Genomic DNA, 17,922 nt, shown 5'->3' with positions numbered 1-17,922 from the left:
CATAACCTTTTTAAAATTACTCATTCTGTTGTTTCAAAAACTACTTGCTAGGGAATACCAATGCATTCTTTCCTTTTGCAATGTAAGAATTTAGTTTTCTTTAGTTAAGGGCTGCATATTTTAAAATGTTACGCTAATTTGTTGGGAACATGTTCCACAAACAATAGAGAGTAGCAACTCTGTGCAAGGTGATTTATTTAAGCAAAAGATGCCCCCAGAGGTCAGGAATGAAGCTGAGAAGACAGTCAAAGTTTGGGGCCCCAAGGGAGACATTAGACCCCACCTTTTAGAGGCTCCTGGAATGTAACTTAGATTCATGATTTTAGTTATCAGAGTATCCGAAGAACCATGACTAACGAGAGGCCAGAGGAAAATACAAGTGCTATGGATGGGGCAGGGGAAGAAGCAGACTTTCACCAAGCCAGTACAGGTAAGAGCCATGGGTTGGCTTGTTGTTGTAATCTCATAAAAGTGGGAAATAAATAGTGAGTATTTCTAAGAAATACTCAGCTTTCTCTGGACAATTCTTGATTTTCAATAAGACCTGGTAATCCAACTAAAAAAAAAAAAACCCAGAATACACCAGAGATCTCTTTTAATCCGTGACCTTTTGTTAATAGTAAGAAGAAAATCACGAAAATCAAGAAACTATAAATTGCCATAGGCTCTGAAGCTGACAATAGCAGGGAAAATAAATCTGACTGATAGAGGGCTTGTGTAGTGCATGAAAGGCTATATGCTTGATCCCCCATGCCACAAAACAAAAATCACTTGAGAATTTATTAAAATGTGAGTAGTGGCTAGAAATATTCTATTTTATTTTAGTGTAAGTAAGAACAGTTGGGTTTTATATGCGTGCATTTACAATAAAGCAGAATGTAGTTGGATGGTTGAAATAGCATGTAGATCCAAGTGAACAGAACACTTTCCCTGAAAGCTTTTGTGGTCTGTGCCATCTAGATTTCCGACGGGAGAACGTCCTGCCTCACTCTACCTCCAGATCCAGGCTCACCTTGCTGTTACAGTCTCCCCCCGTGAAGTTCCTCATCAGCCCAGAGTTCTTCACCGTGCTGCATTCTAACCCTGTGAGTATCTACTCTGGAAGAATGTGATGGGAAAACAACTGGCCAGAGAGAATTACCCCTCATTTAAGCAATAACAGTCAGACCGATAATCATGAATGCTTCCTGAGCACGTAATGTGTTTCAAGCTCTATGCTAAACACTCTGTGTTTTAATCCACTTAGACCACAGTCTTGTTTGACAGTCTGCTATAGCAAAATAAACAAACAAATACACCTCACCCCACAACAACAACAAAAACCCTAAAACTGAGTGGCTTACAAACAATCAACATTTATTCCTCACAGTCCTGGAATCTGGGAGGTCCAGAATCAGTGTACTCACCAATCTGATGTCAGACAATGGCCCATTTCCTACTTCACAGATGACAGCTTCCCGCTGCATTTTTCTCCTGAGGGAGAGGGAAGGGCTCTTTTGGGCCTCTTATGAAAGAGGGCACTCATTCTACTCATGAAGCTCCATCTTTAAGCCTAGTCACCTCCTAGGTCACCTCCTACCCTATCTTCTAGTATTATCATGTGGGTGATTAGGTTCATTTTAGGTGATATAAATTTGGGGGGATACAAACATTCAGACTACCACAGGAGGATCATTCTACAAGTCCGAGGGCTGGGGGCCGGGCATAGCTTACTGAAGATAGTAATTAGAGGAAGGCAGTCTTAGCTGTACATGGAATGACCTAGAATGAGGAAGTCTTTGCCCATAGAAGTCCAGCTGGATATGGCCAAGAGGAGTTGGACTCGGAGCTAAGGAAATAAAGAAGGAACCAGTAAACTGAAAATGACCATAAATATTAGTAATTACCCATGAATAATAAATAGTGATGAATAATAGGGAAGGTAGAATAAGGGGTTCTAATTGATGGAATTTACCAAATAGGTTATACACATTAAGTAAAACAGACCAAAGCATAGGAAAAGTAGCAGTGAGCATGGCCTAACCCCTGGGGTTGTCCATGAGGTAAATTAGCACATGCCTATTTATTGATGGTAAATATATTTCTGTATTACCCTGTTAGCTTTTCTTTATAAGTGTCTGCCTGGCTTTACTCATCATTACTTCCTGGTTTAAAAGCTTAACATGGAAAAATGAGGAGTTGGGTGGCAAGTGAGTAGGAGTAGCATGTCAGCTGTCTTCCTACCATGAAAGGAGCGTTAGACTTGGTATGCATTGCATTAGCAAGCTTTGTTGTGTTTCTGTTATAATCAAGCACTAAACTAAATCCTAGGGACACAACATGACAACATGGGTAGGGCCTTGGAGTTCCAGACTGGAATCCAAGCCTTCAAAAATGCATTACAATGCCATGACCAAAGCTATGAGGGCCAGTTGGAAAGTTATAGATGATGCAGCGCTGCAGTGAGTGCTTACCTTTTAAGGAGAATGTACGAGGAGAAGCCCTACATGGGCTTGCATATAGGACAGAGTTAAAAGGCCAAAAATAGGTGCTTGCCCTAGAAACAAAAGTGAGCAAGAGCATTCTAGGCCGAATGAGCTCATTTGTAAAACTAGACATCCATGAAGCTTCAATGCAGTCTTGATAATTCCTACAGAAGCCCTGCTACCAGGTTAGCCTAATTGCAGTTTGGTGTTGATGGTGTGTTGAACATGTAGAACAAACACGAAGGGAAATCAGCCTTTGGGAATGGAGAGGTAAGCGGAAGCCAAGGAACCAAACCTAAACTCATGAATGGAACAATTCTAGGAAGTGACAGACCTTTGTAGATGATGGAATGAACTAACATTCAGGATTGCCACCAGATACACAAAGAGCTTTGTACTTGGGAGTCAGATGGTATAAGCTCTCTTTGACTACCTGTTCATTCAACCAATATTTATTTAATGCCTGGTATATTCTAGACTCAGGGGATAAAGTAGAAAACATAGAAGAATGGGATATAAATTTAGCGAATAAATCCAGATAATGTACTGTGACATGAGTCACTTGACGCTGTACAGTGGGATCAATGACTTGGGTGCGACCTGCAGGAGGCACTGTTTCCAGTGGAGTGGACTGAAAGCATCTCCAAGGGAGCCAGCATATTCAAATGTTCATAAATGTCAAGAAGCAAGCCAGGTCAAGGCCTGTGAACTGACCTTTCTTGCCAAGGAAGGGAGAGAAACAGCTTGACAGCAGGAATGTGTTGGATATGCTGTATAGTAAGGTCAGAGAACTGAGCTGGGATATAGCAGTAGTCTTATGTGATCTGGGAAGACATTCAGGCTTTGTTCTACATGGAGCTTTTAGAGGGCAAGATCGGCTCCAAGAAGAGAAACATGAAATGGTTCTGAATGAAGCCAGGCACCAGTGGCTCCCACCTATAATCCTAGCTACTCAGGAGGCTGAGCTCTGAAGATCGAGGTTTACAGCCAGCCCAGGCAGGAAAGTCCGTGAGACTCTTATCTCCAATAAACCACCAGAAAACTGGAAGTGGTGCTGTGGCTCAAGTGGTAGAGTGCTAGCCTTGAGCTGAAGAGCTGGGGGACAGTGCCCAGGCTCAGAGTTCAAGACCCACGATCCCCCTTCCCCCCCCACACACAAAGGTGCTGAGTGAGACCTAGAAGTGCCCTCTACTAGTATAGTGTCAGGCTATATTTTGGACAAAATGCTGACACTTTAATTAATAGATTGGGATGTATGGATACTATAAAGACTTCAAGAAGAAGCAATTGATTCAAGGAGTTGCTGGCAAATGTTTACCTTATGGTTCTGTGGGAGGAAATACACACACACACACACACACACACACACACACACACACACACACACACGCAAGTCTTTCTCTCTCATTTGCTATAAAGTTTCACCACATAAAAGAAGTATAGTGTCCAGTTTATAGATAACAGTATACAGAAAGCTTTGGCTGTTGATAAATAAGTACAGCTCCAACAGGAATGTCATTTGTGTTAACAAGTGAGTCAGCAGGGAAAGGGGAACATAGGATTCATCCTTCTGCAGTAGGTCAGTGTCTTCCTTGGTGAGCCATGCGATAGTGTTTGAATAATGGACTTCCATTTCCGATTCTTCTGTTGGGGGCTATTCATGATGTAAGAGCACAGTTTAAAGTTTAACTTATATTTTTAACATTTTATTGTCTCCATCAGTTTCTTATGTCTGGAAAAAGGCAGCGGACTCATTGTGTAAAGTGTCAGTGAGAAAGTCATTTGGGCTTTGGGGATAAGGATAATATGTAAACATGGAAGCCTGGCTGTGTTCCAGTGAAACTTTGTTTACAAACAGACATTTGGCTCATGGCCTAGACAGCTCTCATAAATATAAGTCAAACCCTGGTTTGCACATGTCAATTTCTGCACTGTGAAGACGCCCAACTATGGTCAATTTCAGGCTTTGAATGAAATTACCGTGTAGGGGTTCTGACTTCTTTTTCTGAGTTGTCTTCTCTGTGGTACAAATTCTGTATCCCTGCAGGGTTTCGAATACAGCTGGATTAGCAGTCATTGGGTTATGGTATAAGGCTTTGGGTTTTTGTTTTTTAACTTGGTAGACTTTTGAAAATAAATGCAGATTCTTAGTTCCTTGGTGGTTCTGGTTCAGTACATCTAGTATGAATTTGTTTTTTTGGTCACATAGGTATTGGTGATGCAATTATTCAGGGGGCTGTAATTTTGGAACTCCTGTAAAAAGATATTTCATTAAATAACCTCACTAGAGGAGAAGAAAAAGGGGGAAAAAGAGACAGTGTAAGCATGTATGAAAACAACAGAGAGCTTCTGTGAAAGCTGTTGATCAGTAGGGATGGGGTGCTGTGTCCAGAGCTCGTACTAGCAGGAGTGAGTTGAGCTAACAGGATGAATATGGTTGAAATAGATTGTTTGCAACTCTATGAAAATAGACTAGCAAAGCCTGTTGAGATTGTTTTGGGGAGCGACAAAGGGACAGCCATACAGTAAGTGAGATGGATTGCAATATATTGTAAACATGTGTGAAAAAGGACACAATGAACTCTTCTCCTCACCTGTAGTTAATGTAGGCTAATTTTAAAAGGCAGATAAGCAAGCAAGCAAGTAAATGGCCCCATCACTTTCATCTGGGCTGTAACTCACGTAGCTCATTACATAGTATCTCATCTGTTTTGTTTTCATGTTGTTTTGCCTTTCTTGTCTATCGTTGGACATGACTTTTAAATAATTTTATTTTTCTTTGTATTCTTTTTGCAGCATTCCAACTTTTTCTTCCTTCTAACTAGATTGTACTCACTACTAGCTAAAAAGATGGCCTAAGTTCTGAGTGTGTGTATATTACTATAAAGTTTATATTTTGTTGGTTTTAAAAAAAGCGTATTTCTCTGACTTATGGATGAAATTAATGTGGTGGAATTTCTTGCTAAAGGTCTCAAGGTATTAATAGAGATATTTTTATGTAAAAGCTGTTATTTATTGGATTTTCTTAGTAGAAACACATAAAAAATAAACTTTCATTTAATTCCCACTCTTCACATCTTTTTTATTTCAAAGTGATATACAGAGGGGTCACAGTTACATAGTAAGCTATAAGTACATTTTGTGTCATTTTTATTCTTTTTTGCTTTAATTGCTTATGATGTATAATTATTTAAGTAGATTTCTTGTTTATATTATTGAAAATACTCAACACATAAAAGAAGTGTTTAAGCCTTTTCTAATTTTTTTTTGTGTTCTGAAGATACCAGTTTATATTGACAATCATGAAAAATAGATATGTATCAGCAATTTACCTAATAAAGAAAAACTTGAGATATGTTCTACTGCCCTCTTCTGGTTATGATCAGAACTTGCCCCAAATTGTCTTTGTAAAGTATTTTCTCCTGTTAACTCAAGAACTCAAGATTTAGTAACCAGTACCATGGCTTTTATAGTTAGCATGCCTACGATTGTCTAACTAATGTTACACATGAGTACATTTAATTATATGTAACTTAATAATGTTTCTGACTTGCATGCCAGATAATTATTACCCTGGCTTTTAATGAGCTCTCAAAATGCATCAATTCCATCATTGGAATTCCTTAGCATACAATGAAGAAAACTATTCTAAAATTGGTAAATCCATATTAATGTATTTCTAAAGTAAAAAAGTGACTAATATTGTAAACTAGATGAACTGTTACGATAATGTAGAGTATTTCTGTTGCTAGTTTAAAATTTCTTCCATTTTACTCGAGCTGGATGAAAACAATTTAAAGTCCTTTATTATTAAACTATTATGAAGACAGACTGTAAAAGACAGGATTATTGCTATGTTGCAGAAGACCTCTTCTAGAAATTGTGTTTGTTTTGTCTACATTTAACTTAGTGAGTAATACATACCAGTGCTCAAACTGGCTCCATTGTGAATATGAGAGATATTTGCTATAGATTCAAATTCCTAACCCAAATTCAGAATGCCTGTTCTTTAAGGGAAAATTTCTGAAATATGAAAGATTTTATTCATCAATAATGTACTTAGCTGTGTTATTTAAAAGAACAGAATTTGGTGAAATAAGGACCGGACCAAGTAACCCAAGATATGACCACCCATAGCGCGAAAGAAAAACTTACCCCATCCCTAAAGGACTGATTCTCATTTACATTTCATTGTGGTGGATTGGTAGGAAGTGAATGGCAGTGATTCCTCCCCTCATCTTCTCTCAGCAACTTTTACTTCTGAAACCTCCAACACTTACCCAAACCATATACCTGTAAGCTCTAAGGAGTTCCAACTTAACAAAACTCCACTAAAGAAATTCAGTTGACCATTGACCTCGCCACTGAGTGTTTATTTCTTAGTAGGAAAATGAGAAATATTGGAGAGCGAGGGGCTGAGCAGGGGAGTTTTGAAATAGGCAAGGAATATGTAAAAGGAAATTGTTCAATCACACCAAAGGAGAACAAAATTTTGTGTCTGCATGGATCATTGAAGGGGTTTTACTGACTATTAACACTTGCCCACTCCTGTTTGTGAGCCCAGGTATCACCAGGTAAGGCTGGTTATACATCATCATGAGACTATCATTTGAAACAGGAGCCTTTAGTTCTTTCTAATCCAGTTTTTTTCCATGTTAAAAAGAAAAATCAAGCTGGGCGCCAGTGGCTCACACCTGTAATCCTAGCTACTTAGGAGTTTGAGATCTGAGGATCCAGGTTCAAAGCCAGCCCAGGCAGGAAAGTCTGTGAGAGTCTTATCTCCAATTAACCACTAGAAAACCAGAAGTGGCGCTGTGGCTCAAGTGGTAGAGCACTAGCCTTGAGCTGAAGAGCTGAGGGACAGCGTGTAGGCCCAGAGTTCAAACCCCATGACGACAACAACAACAACAACAAAAAATCAAATTTAAGCCAGATGTTGGTGGCTCACTCCTGTAATCCTAGCTACTCAGGAGGCTGAGATCTGAGGATCCTGCCTGGGTAGGAAAGTCCATGAGTCTCTTATCTTCAATTAATCACAGAAAAGGCCAAAAGTTGTGTGTGACTGAAATGATAGAATGCTAGTCTTGACAAAAAGAGCTTAGGAACAGTGCCCAGGCCCACCCAGAGTTCAAGCCCCAGGACCAGCAAAAACACAAGCAAAAAACAAAAAAACAAAAGAACACTCAAAATTGACACAGAGGGCTGGGAAGGTGGCTCAGTGGTAGAGCGCTTGCCTTGCATGCATGAGGCCCTGGGTTCGATTCCTCAGCATCACATAAGCAAAAAGAAAAAAAGCTGGAAGTGGCACTGTGGCTCAAGTGGTAGAGCGCTAGCCTTGAGCTGAAGAGCTGAGGGACAGCGCCCAGGCCCAGCATTCAGGCCCCACGACCGGACCCCCCCCCAAAAAAAAATTGACACAGAAAAGGGCCTTCTCATAGTTAGAACCACTCATCTGGAGGTAAAATGAGGACCCTTAACCTATGGTTTTATCAATGACAGTTTCCTTGAAGATTCAACTCTTTTTCTTTCTTTTCTTTGGTCGGTTGTGGGCCTTGAACTCTGGGCCTGGGCTCTGTCCCTAAGCTCTTCAGCTCAAGGCTAGTTCTCTATCACTTTGAGCCACAGTGCCATTTCAAAGACTCAACTCTTTGAAGCTAATCCCCTACCTGATCTCCCTATCTTTGGACTGGATTACCCCTCTCTTAGCTCTGCTGGTCCAACCAGTGCCTTTATTTCTCCAGCTGAACTTTCTGCCTCCAGTCAACCTCTTCCTCCCACATCCCCCTATAATTTTCCTGCTCCATCCTTTGAGCAATTGGGTCTGTGTCCTCAGGGTTTATCACAGGCAAGGCTCAGCACATAGTTAATGAATGGTTATGATACTCTTCTTTGGCTAATAGGAAGTGGGATGCTGGCCCAAAATCTTCAAAGACTAAATGTAGAAAACAATTTACTGCTATCATTTATCTATTAAACCATAGGCATGATGGGTATAATCCCTTATATATTCTTTAATTACAAATACCCTGTACTTTTGTGGTGAGTTTTGCCTCTTCAAAGCATTTTTTCATCCTTTGTTCTATTGGACTTGAGCTTCACACATCTATGAAGAAAGCAAAGGAGAACATGTTACCTCATCTTACAGTTGAGCCAACTAGGCAGCGATAAAGTGACTTTCTTTACCTCTGGTCATGACAGGGCTATTTTTAGAATGCTTATGGTAGGAGTTCTGTGGAGTGCAGTATAAATACCCATTTTTGAATTTTTTCTCTACATCTCTCCATATGTGTGTGTATGTGTGTGTTGTATATATGTATATATACACATATGTACACTATACACTATTTATATTGTATACATAAATAGTTTATAAAATGCATTCATGCGGAGGAAGGGTAGACTCTGACAGTCATGTGCCTATTATTCCGACGTGAAGGCTTTGATTGTAAAGGTTATTTGCTAGTGAGAGAAATGTTTCTTATATGTAATTTACCTTGGGAGATGCTTTGTATGGAGATCGGTTGAACTTGGCATTATGTTATACATGTGGAGAAGATGATGATGAGAAGATACAATTAATTCTACAACCAACCTTACGATTGAGATTCTCATGCTTGCTTACAAGCTGTCCCAGCACAGGGAATTAATTCAGGCCTGAAGCAATGGTGCCTTCCTTCTCCTAACTGCCATGACTTTTGGCTCTAGTGGAGGTCTGGGTCTTCTGTTCAGCAGACTAAAGCATTTCTGCTGCTCTGGGTAGGAATCATCATGCAGCCAATTTGCTTCTTTTCTTTGGAGGAAAGAGAAGTAGAGGGGCCAAGTGGAACACCCATTTAGAACAGTAGTTAAGGTAATGATTCATCCAGCAGAATCATCCCACAATCCTTTGTTCCCAAAGAGAACTTATTGAGGAGTAAGACTCAAAAGCTCATTGCCATCGCCACACAAGCTAGTACGGTCTCAGGCCTCTGGGCTTACCACAGCTTATGTAAAAATATATGAGGAACACAGAGACTAATACAAAAACAGATACTTATTCTATTTAGCTCTCCAAGTCAGGGTCAGCCATAGGCCAAAGTGTTTGCTAATGCTTGCTTCCAATAGCTTCCAATGTCTTGTAATAGTCTCCTCAGTTTCCCACTTTCCCAGCCTCTCAAGCTCCTTAATTGCCCAGAGCTCCTGGCTGCTTTGGCAGTACACAGTGCTCTGAACCACACAACTGCTCACAGTCAGCAAAACCTCCTCTGATTTAGGCTGGCAGCTTGAAATACGACCCCAGAGTATTTGATACTCAGATCTACTAAGGAACTAAGAGCTGAAGGGAGCTGAAAACCCTTCCTCCTGAAAACTTTCCCTCCCTCCTTCCCTTCCTTCCTTCCTTCATTCCTTCCTTACTTTCTTCCTTCCTTCCTTCCCTCCCTCCATCCATTTTCCCCCACCCCTTGGCTTCCTGTCTCTCTCCTCTACTCTCTCCCTGATTCTCTACCTCCTTTTTGCCTTTCTTCCCCACCTCTTTCATTCCCCCCTCCCTCACTCCTCCCCTCCTTTTCTCACATTCCTAACTCCCTCCCCTGTTCTGTCCCCCTTCTTTCTTTTCTCTTTCCTCCTTTCTCTCTTCTATGTTTTGATAGATTGCAAATATTAGAATGGCAAATGAGTCAGAATTATTTACCTTATACATCAATAATACCAACCAACAAATGTCAGTGGTTTGGGCTAATTCTCTGATCCCTGTGTCAGTAGAGGACCCAGGCTGGTTAGCAACCCCATTTCCAGCATTGCCTGTGGCTGTGTTGCTTGTCCAAGAAGAGGATTCACTTGGGAAATAAATGCTTTCAGTTGAATGAAACACATCTTGAGTGACCCTGGAAAGAATGTTCTCAGATTTACTTTTTTCCCTATTAACTAATGCAGTATTTTTTTTAAAAAACTACAGAAAATGTTTATTAAATTGAGAGGATTTCCAAAAAAACTTATGTCTTTGGGGTTTGCTTTTGGCAGCCTTGTACTGCAAGAAATAACAGAACCCATGAAATAAAGCATAGAAGCATCCAGATTTGGTTTAGTGTCCCTGCAATTCCAAGATGGATCACCATAGTCCAGTAAATTTCATGGGTATCATACCTTCGATGATTCAAGAAATAGATCCCATACAGTAATCCTTTTCTGTTGCCTAGCACATGGTATCATGTAATGAATACTTATGGGATAACTGAGGAGTGGACAACTCATAACTTGAAATCAATTATTATCTTCTATAGATATCATAGAGTCCGAGGCTATAGAGTTATTAACAAAACAGGTTTTTGTGTGGTGGTAGAGTGGCATTTTATTATACTTGCATTTTAGACACGCTCTAGAGAGCAAGAGTAGGAGAGAGAGAGAGAGAGAGGGAGAGAGAGAGAGAGAGAGAGGAGAAAAGGGGGGAAAACAGTAGTAAGACATTCAGTCCAGGCAGTTCTCCACCCAAGGAGTTTATTTTGCCTCTAGGAAGATGTGAGTTGAAAATCTCAGCCTCAGGCATCTCAACTGAATGTGTCTGTCAGTGAGAGCAACTCACCTCATTACACATACTTCTGACATTTGAATAGAAGGCAAACTTTTTTTTTTTCTCATACAGCTTAGCCACTGCATTATTTACAGTTGCCCTTAAAAACCACTGACCGGTCCAATGCTGGAGGAAGGATGGACTGTGTCCCTGCACACTGGCAGGTGGCAGGCAGGTCCTGTCCAACACGGTATCATTCTGATCATGCATATATTTGCAAAAGCCAGCCTTAGAACCTAATGTCCCATGTGGAGTAAGATGCCACCGCATTCTTGTTCTTTAGATGATGAGACTTCGTGCAGGGAAGTGTGCCCTACTTTCTATCATCTTTGTATGTTATTTTGTTCCAGACCCTTCACTCTGCTGCTGCTGCTGTGTGTGTGTGTGGAGTGACGTGGAAGTCTATGCAAGTACTTTGTGTCCCGACCAGAGGTGTTTGTATACCCACTGTGTATAAGGTTAACATTGCCTCTCTATCCTTTTCTCCAGAGTGCCTACCGCATGTTTACAAACAACACATGTTTGAAGCACATGATCACCAAAGTCCGGCGGGATACCCACCACTTTGAACGCTACCAGCATAACCGAGACCTCGTAGGATTCCTCAACATGTTTGCAAACAAACAGCTGGAGCTGCCTCGGGGTTGGGAGATGAAACATGATCATCAGGGCAAGGTAACAGGAAGAAGCTGCTGAAAGACTGTGGTTGCTTGGCTCTGTTTTTCTAGTGAGGGCCAGGAGCCTTTGTGAAGGCAAACATTCCATCTCCTTGTTCAACTGTATCTGCACAGACAGGTCGTTTGCCACTAAAAACCCTGTGGCATTATTCTGAAGTAGCATGTGACATGGAGAGATGAGATTTGGTGTAACACATATTTCCCTGGATATTCTTCTACCTGTCATCTCCTACCATTTCCCACAGATGAGAAGTTTCCTCTCCCAAGTGCCACAGTTTGGGTTGTGGATATTTGATTAAAGGCTGTGGTTTTGTTTAGAGAGTGTGCTTCGGGTGCTTAGAGATTGTTTAGAGAGTCGCTGAGCAAGCCATTTCATAAGACACCATCCGGGTTTGAGCCTCAGTCTTGTTGGTTCAGAACCCTGGTTTTGTTTGCACCTTAAACAACTCTGATTAATTAATTTATAAAGAGAAATATGTAAGTATTTCTGGCCCAGGTCAGAGAAATGACATCTGTACGTACTTCCTTTGTAGGCAGGTAAAACAGAAAGCTGAGTTATAACCAGGAAGTGGTTATACTTAGCTAGGATTTTATTTTTCTCTAATATTGTGTGGCACTGACTACAAACTATGAACTAGTTGAGTTATTTTTAAGAGAAGTTCCTCAAGCACAACTTGATAATGAAGTACTAGTTGTCTTCCATCTTGGAAAGTAAGAACCCAAGGATCAAGAAGGCTTAGTGACTTTTTCAACATCACTGAAGCAGACACTGAGTCTTTCTCTGACCCAGGCCATCTTTTAATTCTGACATCATGCGCTCCGCGTACTATATTACTAACCTCACTTTCTCTACCTATAAAAAGTCTTGAAAGTGTAACTTACAAGGAAGGGACAGTTCAAATGACATGATATTTAAAATATCTAGCAATCCTGGGGTCATTTGTTCAACAGCTCTTCATTGAATATCTATACAAAGCAGCTAAGACAAATACTTCAACTATCATACTCTGGAAAGAGATAAGAGAAAAGTAAATAAATACATAACATGATCAATGCTATGATAGAAAGTAAAGCATGGGCCGAGTGCCAGTGGCTCAAGCCTGTTATCCTAGCTACTCAGGAGGCTGAGATCTGAAGATCGTGGTTCAAATCCAGCCCGGACAGGAAAGTCTGTGAGACTCTTATCTCCAATAAACCACTAGAAAATTGGAAGTGGTGTTGTGGCTCAAGTGGTAGAGTGCTCGCCTTGAGCTGAAGAGCTGAGGGACAGTGCCCAGGCCCAGAGTTCAAGCCCCATAACCAATAACAAAAGAAAAAAAAAAGAAAGTAAAGCATGGGCAAGGTCTACAGAGAGATGAGACTGAAGAATGTTATCTTATATGGGATGGTTGGGGAAGGCTTCACAGATGAGCCTCTAGGCAAGTAGAATAGTAAAGTCAGGGGAGAGCACTCCAGGCAAATGGGACATTTAAAGTAAAAATGCTACTTTTTCCCAAGATACACTTTACAAAATCCAGCGTCGCACAGAGGGCCTATTCACAATCCAAATGGTTGTTACAGAGTACATGGATTTTAGTGCATGGGAGGAGCCCACAAGCTCTCTTTGTAACAACTGACTTCATTTCTGTAGATCTTTTAAAATACATTTCTAGTTCTCAGATGTGAGGTCAGAAGTGATGAGCATGAAGTTTAGAACTGATGAAAGAGAATGGACCTGTGACTGGGTCACACCGGTAGAATGGTGCTAAATCAGAGTTGAGGGAATGACAGAGAGGACAGGACGAGGAAGATAGAAGCAGAGACACCAGGGGAGAATGTGGCGCTGTGGATACTGAGTTCACTTCAGCATTTGGAAGAATGCTGAAATGGGTTGATCAGAGCCCCCACTGAGGAAGTGATGAACTGGATTTGAACCCAGCAGTCCAGCTCCAGAGAATCTATGTTCTTACCCTGCAGCTCAGCAGGGTAAGTGAGTGTGTTCTAGAAATTATGGTGCACACGTAATGCTTGTTTGGCAGGGTGCTGTGAGAGTCTGTTGAAGAGATCCCTGCCACGTCCGCTTAAGGACATTAGCAGTGACTTGCAGACATACTGTCTGAGGGCAGCCTGGTAAATGCTCCCCGGACCTTTTTCTTGAATTCCTGCATAATTTTGTTTCAGTTGTAACCATGGCAACCATTCTCACCTGTCTCAAGATACTAGTTCCTATTCACTACCCTAGTAGATATCTCCTTTTCATTTTTTTCTCTTTCATTTTTTCTCTTTCTTTTTTTTTTAAATTGTCTAGTCTACCCTAGCACTTTCACATAGATTGTTCTCAAAACAGACTAATGAATGAAACTTGCCACCTATGGTTTCTTGGTTATTCAGAAATTTTCATTTTGGACAAAGCAAACAGCTTCCAGACTCTCTCCCCAGTCCCTTTCTTTCTCCTCCTGTGTTCTTACTACAAGTAGATCCATATTTGGCCTCTCAATGCAGATGTTGCCCTGGACTTTTGCTTTCTGTGTTTGGAGAGGGACTGGTTGGTTGTACTGCACTCAGGTGTCTTCAATTTGGAGGAAGATTTTTTTTCCTTTTCTTAAATAATGGCTTGAGGCCAAAAACGTTAAATTAGATGAGATTTTACAAGATTATAGAACCCGTATGCTTGGGGAGTTGTAGGTACAGATGTGTTTGAGTAACTTAACAGAAAGATGAGAGGGGGGAAATCCCATAAAATTAGCCATTAATAGTTGGTTACTAGTGGCTCACGCTTTAAATCATAGCTATTCAGGAGGCTGGGATCTGAGGATGGTTGTTCAAAGCCAGTTCAGGCAGGAAAGTCTGTGCGACTCTCTTCTCCAATTAACCACCAGAAAGCCAGAAACGAAGATGTGGAACCAAATGGTAGAATGCTAACCCTGAGCTCAAAAACATAGGGACAACACTCAGACCCTAAGTTCAAGCTCCAGGATGGGTACACACATTACACACACACACACACGTGCGCGCGCACACACACACACACACACAATTGGTTATTAATTAAAGATTGAAGACAGAATATCAAGTTACCAGAAAAGCTGATAATGATGGTGATATGCTATAGCTACATTTATTAAATTTATATCATGTGCTAGACACTGTGCTAGGTACTTTCCCGGTGATAATTTTATTTATTTGTCATGGTAATTTATGAGGCAGACATCAAAATCTATGTTTTCCTGAAATTAGTGGTGTGAAGTAATGTATATATTAACTAGCAAGTGAAGGACTCAAGATTCAAACTCTCCAGGATTGTGACTTCTAATCCCTGTACTCCGTGGGAAGAAATTGCTTTTGCAAATGAGCGACACTTGAACATTTCAAAAGAGAGTCACCTGCTAGGAATACTTGTGTTCTTCAAAGCTCAGTAACACATAGAGAGAGGTCTTCTTATTGCAAGTTTTTCTAACAGAAGATATGTGGTCAGCAACACACAGATGACTTTGTTCCCTAGTGCCATCGAAGCCTTATGCTAGGGCCTATGATATTACCATAAACAATAAAGTTCACTTTAGAGAAACCTCTATACTGCTTTCTAGGATGGTTGGACAAGTTTACATTCCCACCAACAGTGTAGTAGCATTCTCTTTTGGCCACATTTCTACCAGCATCTGTTATTGTTAGTTTTCTTGACAATGGCCCTTCTAACTGGAGTCAGGTGGAATCTCTATGTTGATGTGATTTGCATTTCTTTTATGACCAAAGATGTTGAACGTGTCTTTGACCATTCCTTTAAGGCTAACTGATATATTACAAACTGGATTTGATACCAGTTATACAATCCTTTGGTTCTGTTTGGGACATTATACCAAAATGTACACAATGAGACTTTTGAACAACAGAAATTTATTTCTCACCATTCTGGAGGTTGAGAAGTTCAAGATGAAGGTACCAGAAGATCTGGTGTATACTGATGGCTCTATTCCTCCCAGATGGCTCATAAAGGGTGGAGGGAAGAAAGCTCTCCAGAACCTCTTTACAGAGGTTCTGAGAATGTTCTTGAAGGTTCCTCCCCTTACCTAATTCCCTCCCAAATCCCCACTTCCTAAAACCCTCCCCTGGGGTGGGGCCCATGCACCTGTAGTAAAAGGCTTTCTTTCTGCTTTCAGTTACTATGGAGAGTGTCTCATGAACAATTCTGTTGTAGTATTCCTCTTAGTAATATTTTGTTCCATTATTCTAGTTCTTTTTTTTTTTTGCCAGTCCTGGGGCTTGAACTTGGGGCCTGAGTGTTGTCCCTGAGCTCCTTTTGCTCAAGGTTAGTATTCTACCACTTGAGCCACAGCACCCCTTCTGGCTTTTTCTATTTATGTGGTGCAGAGGAATCGAACCTAGGGCTTCATTCATGCTAGGCAAGCACTCTACCACTAAGCCTCATTCCCAGCCTCTTACCTTAGTTTTAATCATTTTGCTTTTGTGATGTTGAGACCGGCAAGTCAACCACTTTAAATATAGAATGTAGAATTTCCCTTTTGAGAATGTGTGATCACCATGTGTATCTGTGGCATATAGTTACAGGACACACATTTTTGACTTGCCTCATTTTAAAATTAAGTACACAAAAAGGCAGAATATTTTTTATTATTGAAACAGTTCATAAACTTTTTCACACTTTCTGAAAATTGACAGCAATTTAGGATCTGAATAATAGTATTGTCATAGGCATTTTACTATTGATGCAAGAAATAGGCTTCAGTAGTGACTTATTTGTTAAAATGTGACTTATTTAAAATGCCTGTGGTTCTTGGCTGAGTTTAATCATTACTGAATACTCATGGAGATAACGTATCTAGAGAGAGGGGGGAGAAAGTACTTTAGTACAAAAAGCCAAATGTAATTTGGCCTTAGAATGATGCTTTGTGTGTATATGTGTATGCATGCATGCATGTTATACACGTGTGTGTTTCATTTTTGTTTTGCCATTGTTGCTTGACAGATTTTAGAAAGTTATGCTAATACAGGGTCAGGATTTGTATACTCATCGTTTATGGCTATGAATTCCAGGAACCTTAGCTCCTTTAGTGTGAAAGTTTGTAGCTGTCCTATACCATTCCTCGAGCTGTCATTATTATTAAATTATATCACAGTAGGATTACAAATGAAAGAATAATAATAACTAAGATGATAATAATCACAAATCATTAACTGAGTTATTACTTATGAAGTTTTGGATGATTGGGACCATTTTCTGACATGTTGTTCATAAACATCCATAGACCTTTAGAAGTTGATCATTTAATCTGGGCACAAAAAGATATGGAATAAAAAGTGTTTTCAAAATAAGAAGAACATATGGCTCACTAAGCCCAAAGAGTAGGATGGAAACTCTTCATTTGGTTACTGCTACCTTACTGGACAAAATGTTGATTTGACTAGAGCAGTAGTATATACATATATGTATCAAGAGCATGCAAAAACAGTAAGTAGTGAGTTACATTTATTTGAGATTTTGTGAAAATGGTAGCAATTTATTCATAATTTCCAAGGGTTTGTGTGTGGAGTGTGTGTATGTGCATGCATGTACGTGCACTCACATGTGCTAGTACTAGGGTTTGAACTCAGGGCCTGGCGTTCTCACTTGGCTTCTTTGCTCAAGGGTGGTGCACTTGAACACAGCTCTGCGTCTAGCTTTTTGTATGCTAATTGGAGATAGGAGTCTCCTGGACTTTTCTGACTGTGCTGGCTTCAAATTGTGATACTTAGCTTTCAGCTTCCAGAGTAGCTAGAATTAGAGGCATGAGTCACTAGCATCCAGCTTAGTCTGTAGGCTTAATGTCACTGTCCCCTTCCTCTTCTTAAGGAACTTATGTCCCTTCACCATGGTGGTCCAACAGAATGGCTTTCTCCGTGTTCCAACAGTTCTTTCTTCCAGTTGTGCATGTTGTTCTTGACCAGTACATGGCAGTCTGACCTGCCTGGAATGTTTGCTTTCTTTTTCCTGTTTCTAATATTTTTGGCAGTACTAGGGTTTGAACTTGGGGCCTTAAACTTGCTAGGTAGATGCTCAATTGCTTCAACTATACCTCCAGCTCTGATCTGGAATGTTTTCTTGCTTCTTTTTCAACCTGCATATAACAATTAGAGAGACGGCTCTGTTTCTCTACCTTAGGTGCTATTATTGATGCGGCAGATTTGTTCCTTTGCTACATCAGTGATCCTTGTCTCCGATGATTTCGTATTTCCCATCAGCCATGCTCATGAAAGC

At 40.5% G+C, this 17,922-nt stretch overlaps 1 protein-coding gene across 8 annotated transcripts in view; it reads left to right on the top strand.

Moving 5' to 3' along the window:
- Hecw2 (HECT, C2 and WW domain containing E3 ubiquitin protein ligase 2) overlaps positions 1-17,922 on the top strand; it is a 369,185-nt gene that overhangs the window by 268,697 nt on the left and 82,566 nt on the right. For all 8 annotated transcript variants that reach the window (XM_069995704.1, XM_069995707.1, XM_069995702.1 and 5 more), the window contains 3 exons: positions 327-430; positions 961-1,085; positions 11,503-11,688. In XM_069995704.1, the coding sequence (XP_069851805.1) occupies positions 327-430; positions 961-1,085; positions 11,503-11,688 (415 nt within the window). The remainder of the gene's footprint in view (positions 1-326; positions 431-960; positions 1,086-11,502; positions 11,689-17,922) is intronic.

Source organism: Dipodomys merriami, unplaced genomic scaffold (genome assembly GCF_024711535.1).
Source record: "Dipodomys merriami isolate MVZ:Mamm:240054 unplaced genomic scaffold, mDipMer1.0.p SCAF_49, whole genome shotgun sequence".
NCBI lineage: Eukaryota > Metazoa > Chordata > Mammalia > Rodentia > Heteromyidae > Dipodomys > Dipodomys merriami.
Note: the sequence above shows the minus strand (reverse complement) of the source record. Positions and strands in the feature narration are given on the sequence as shown.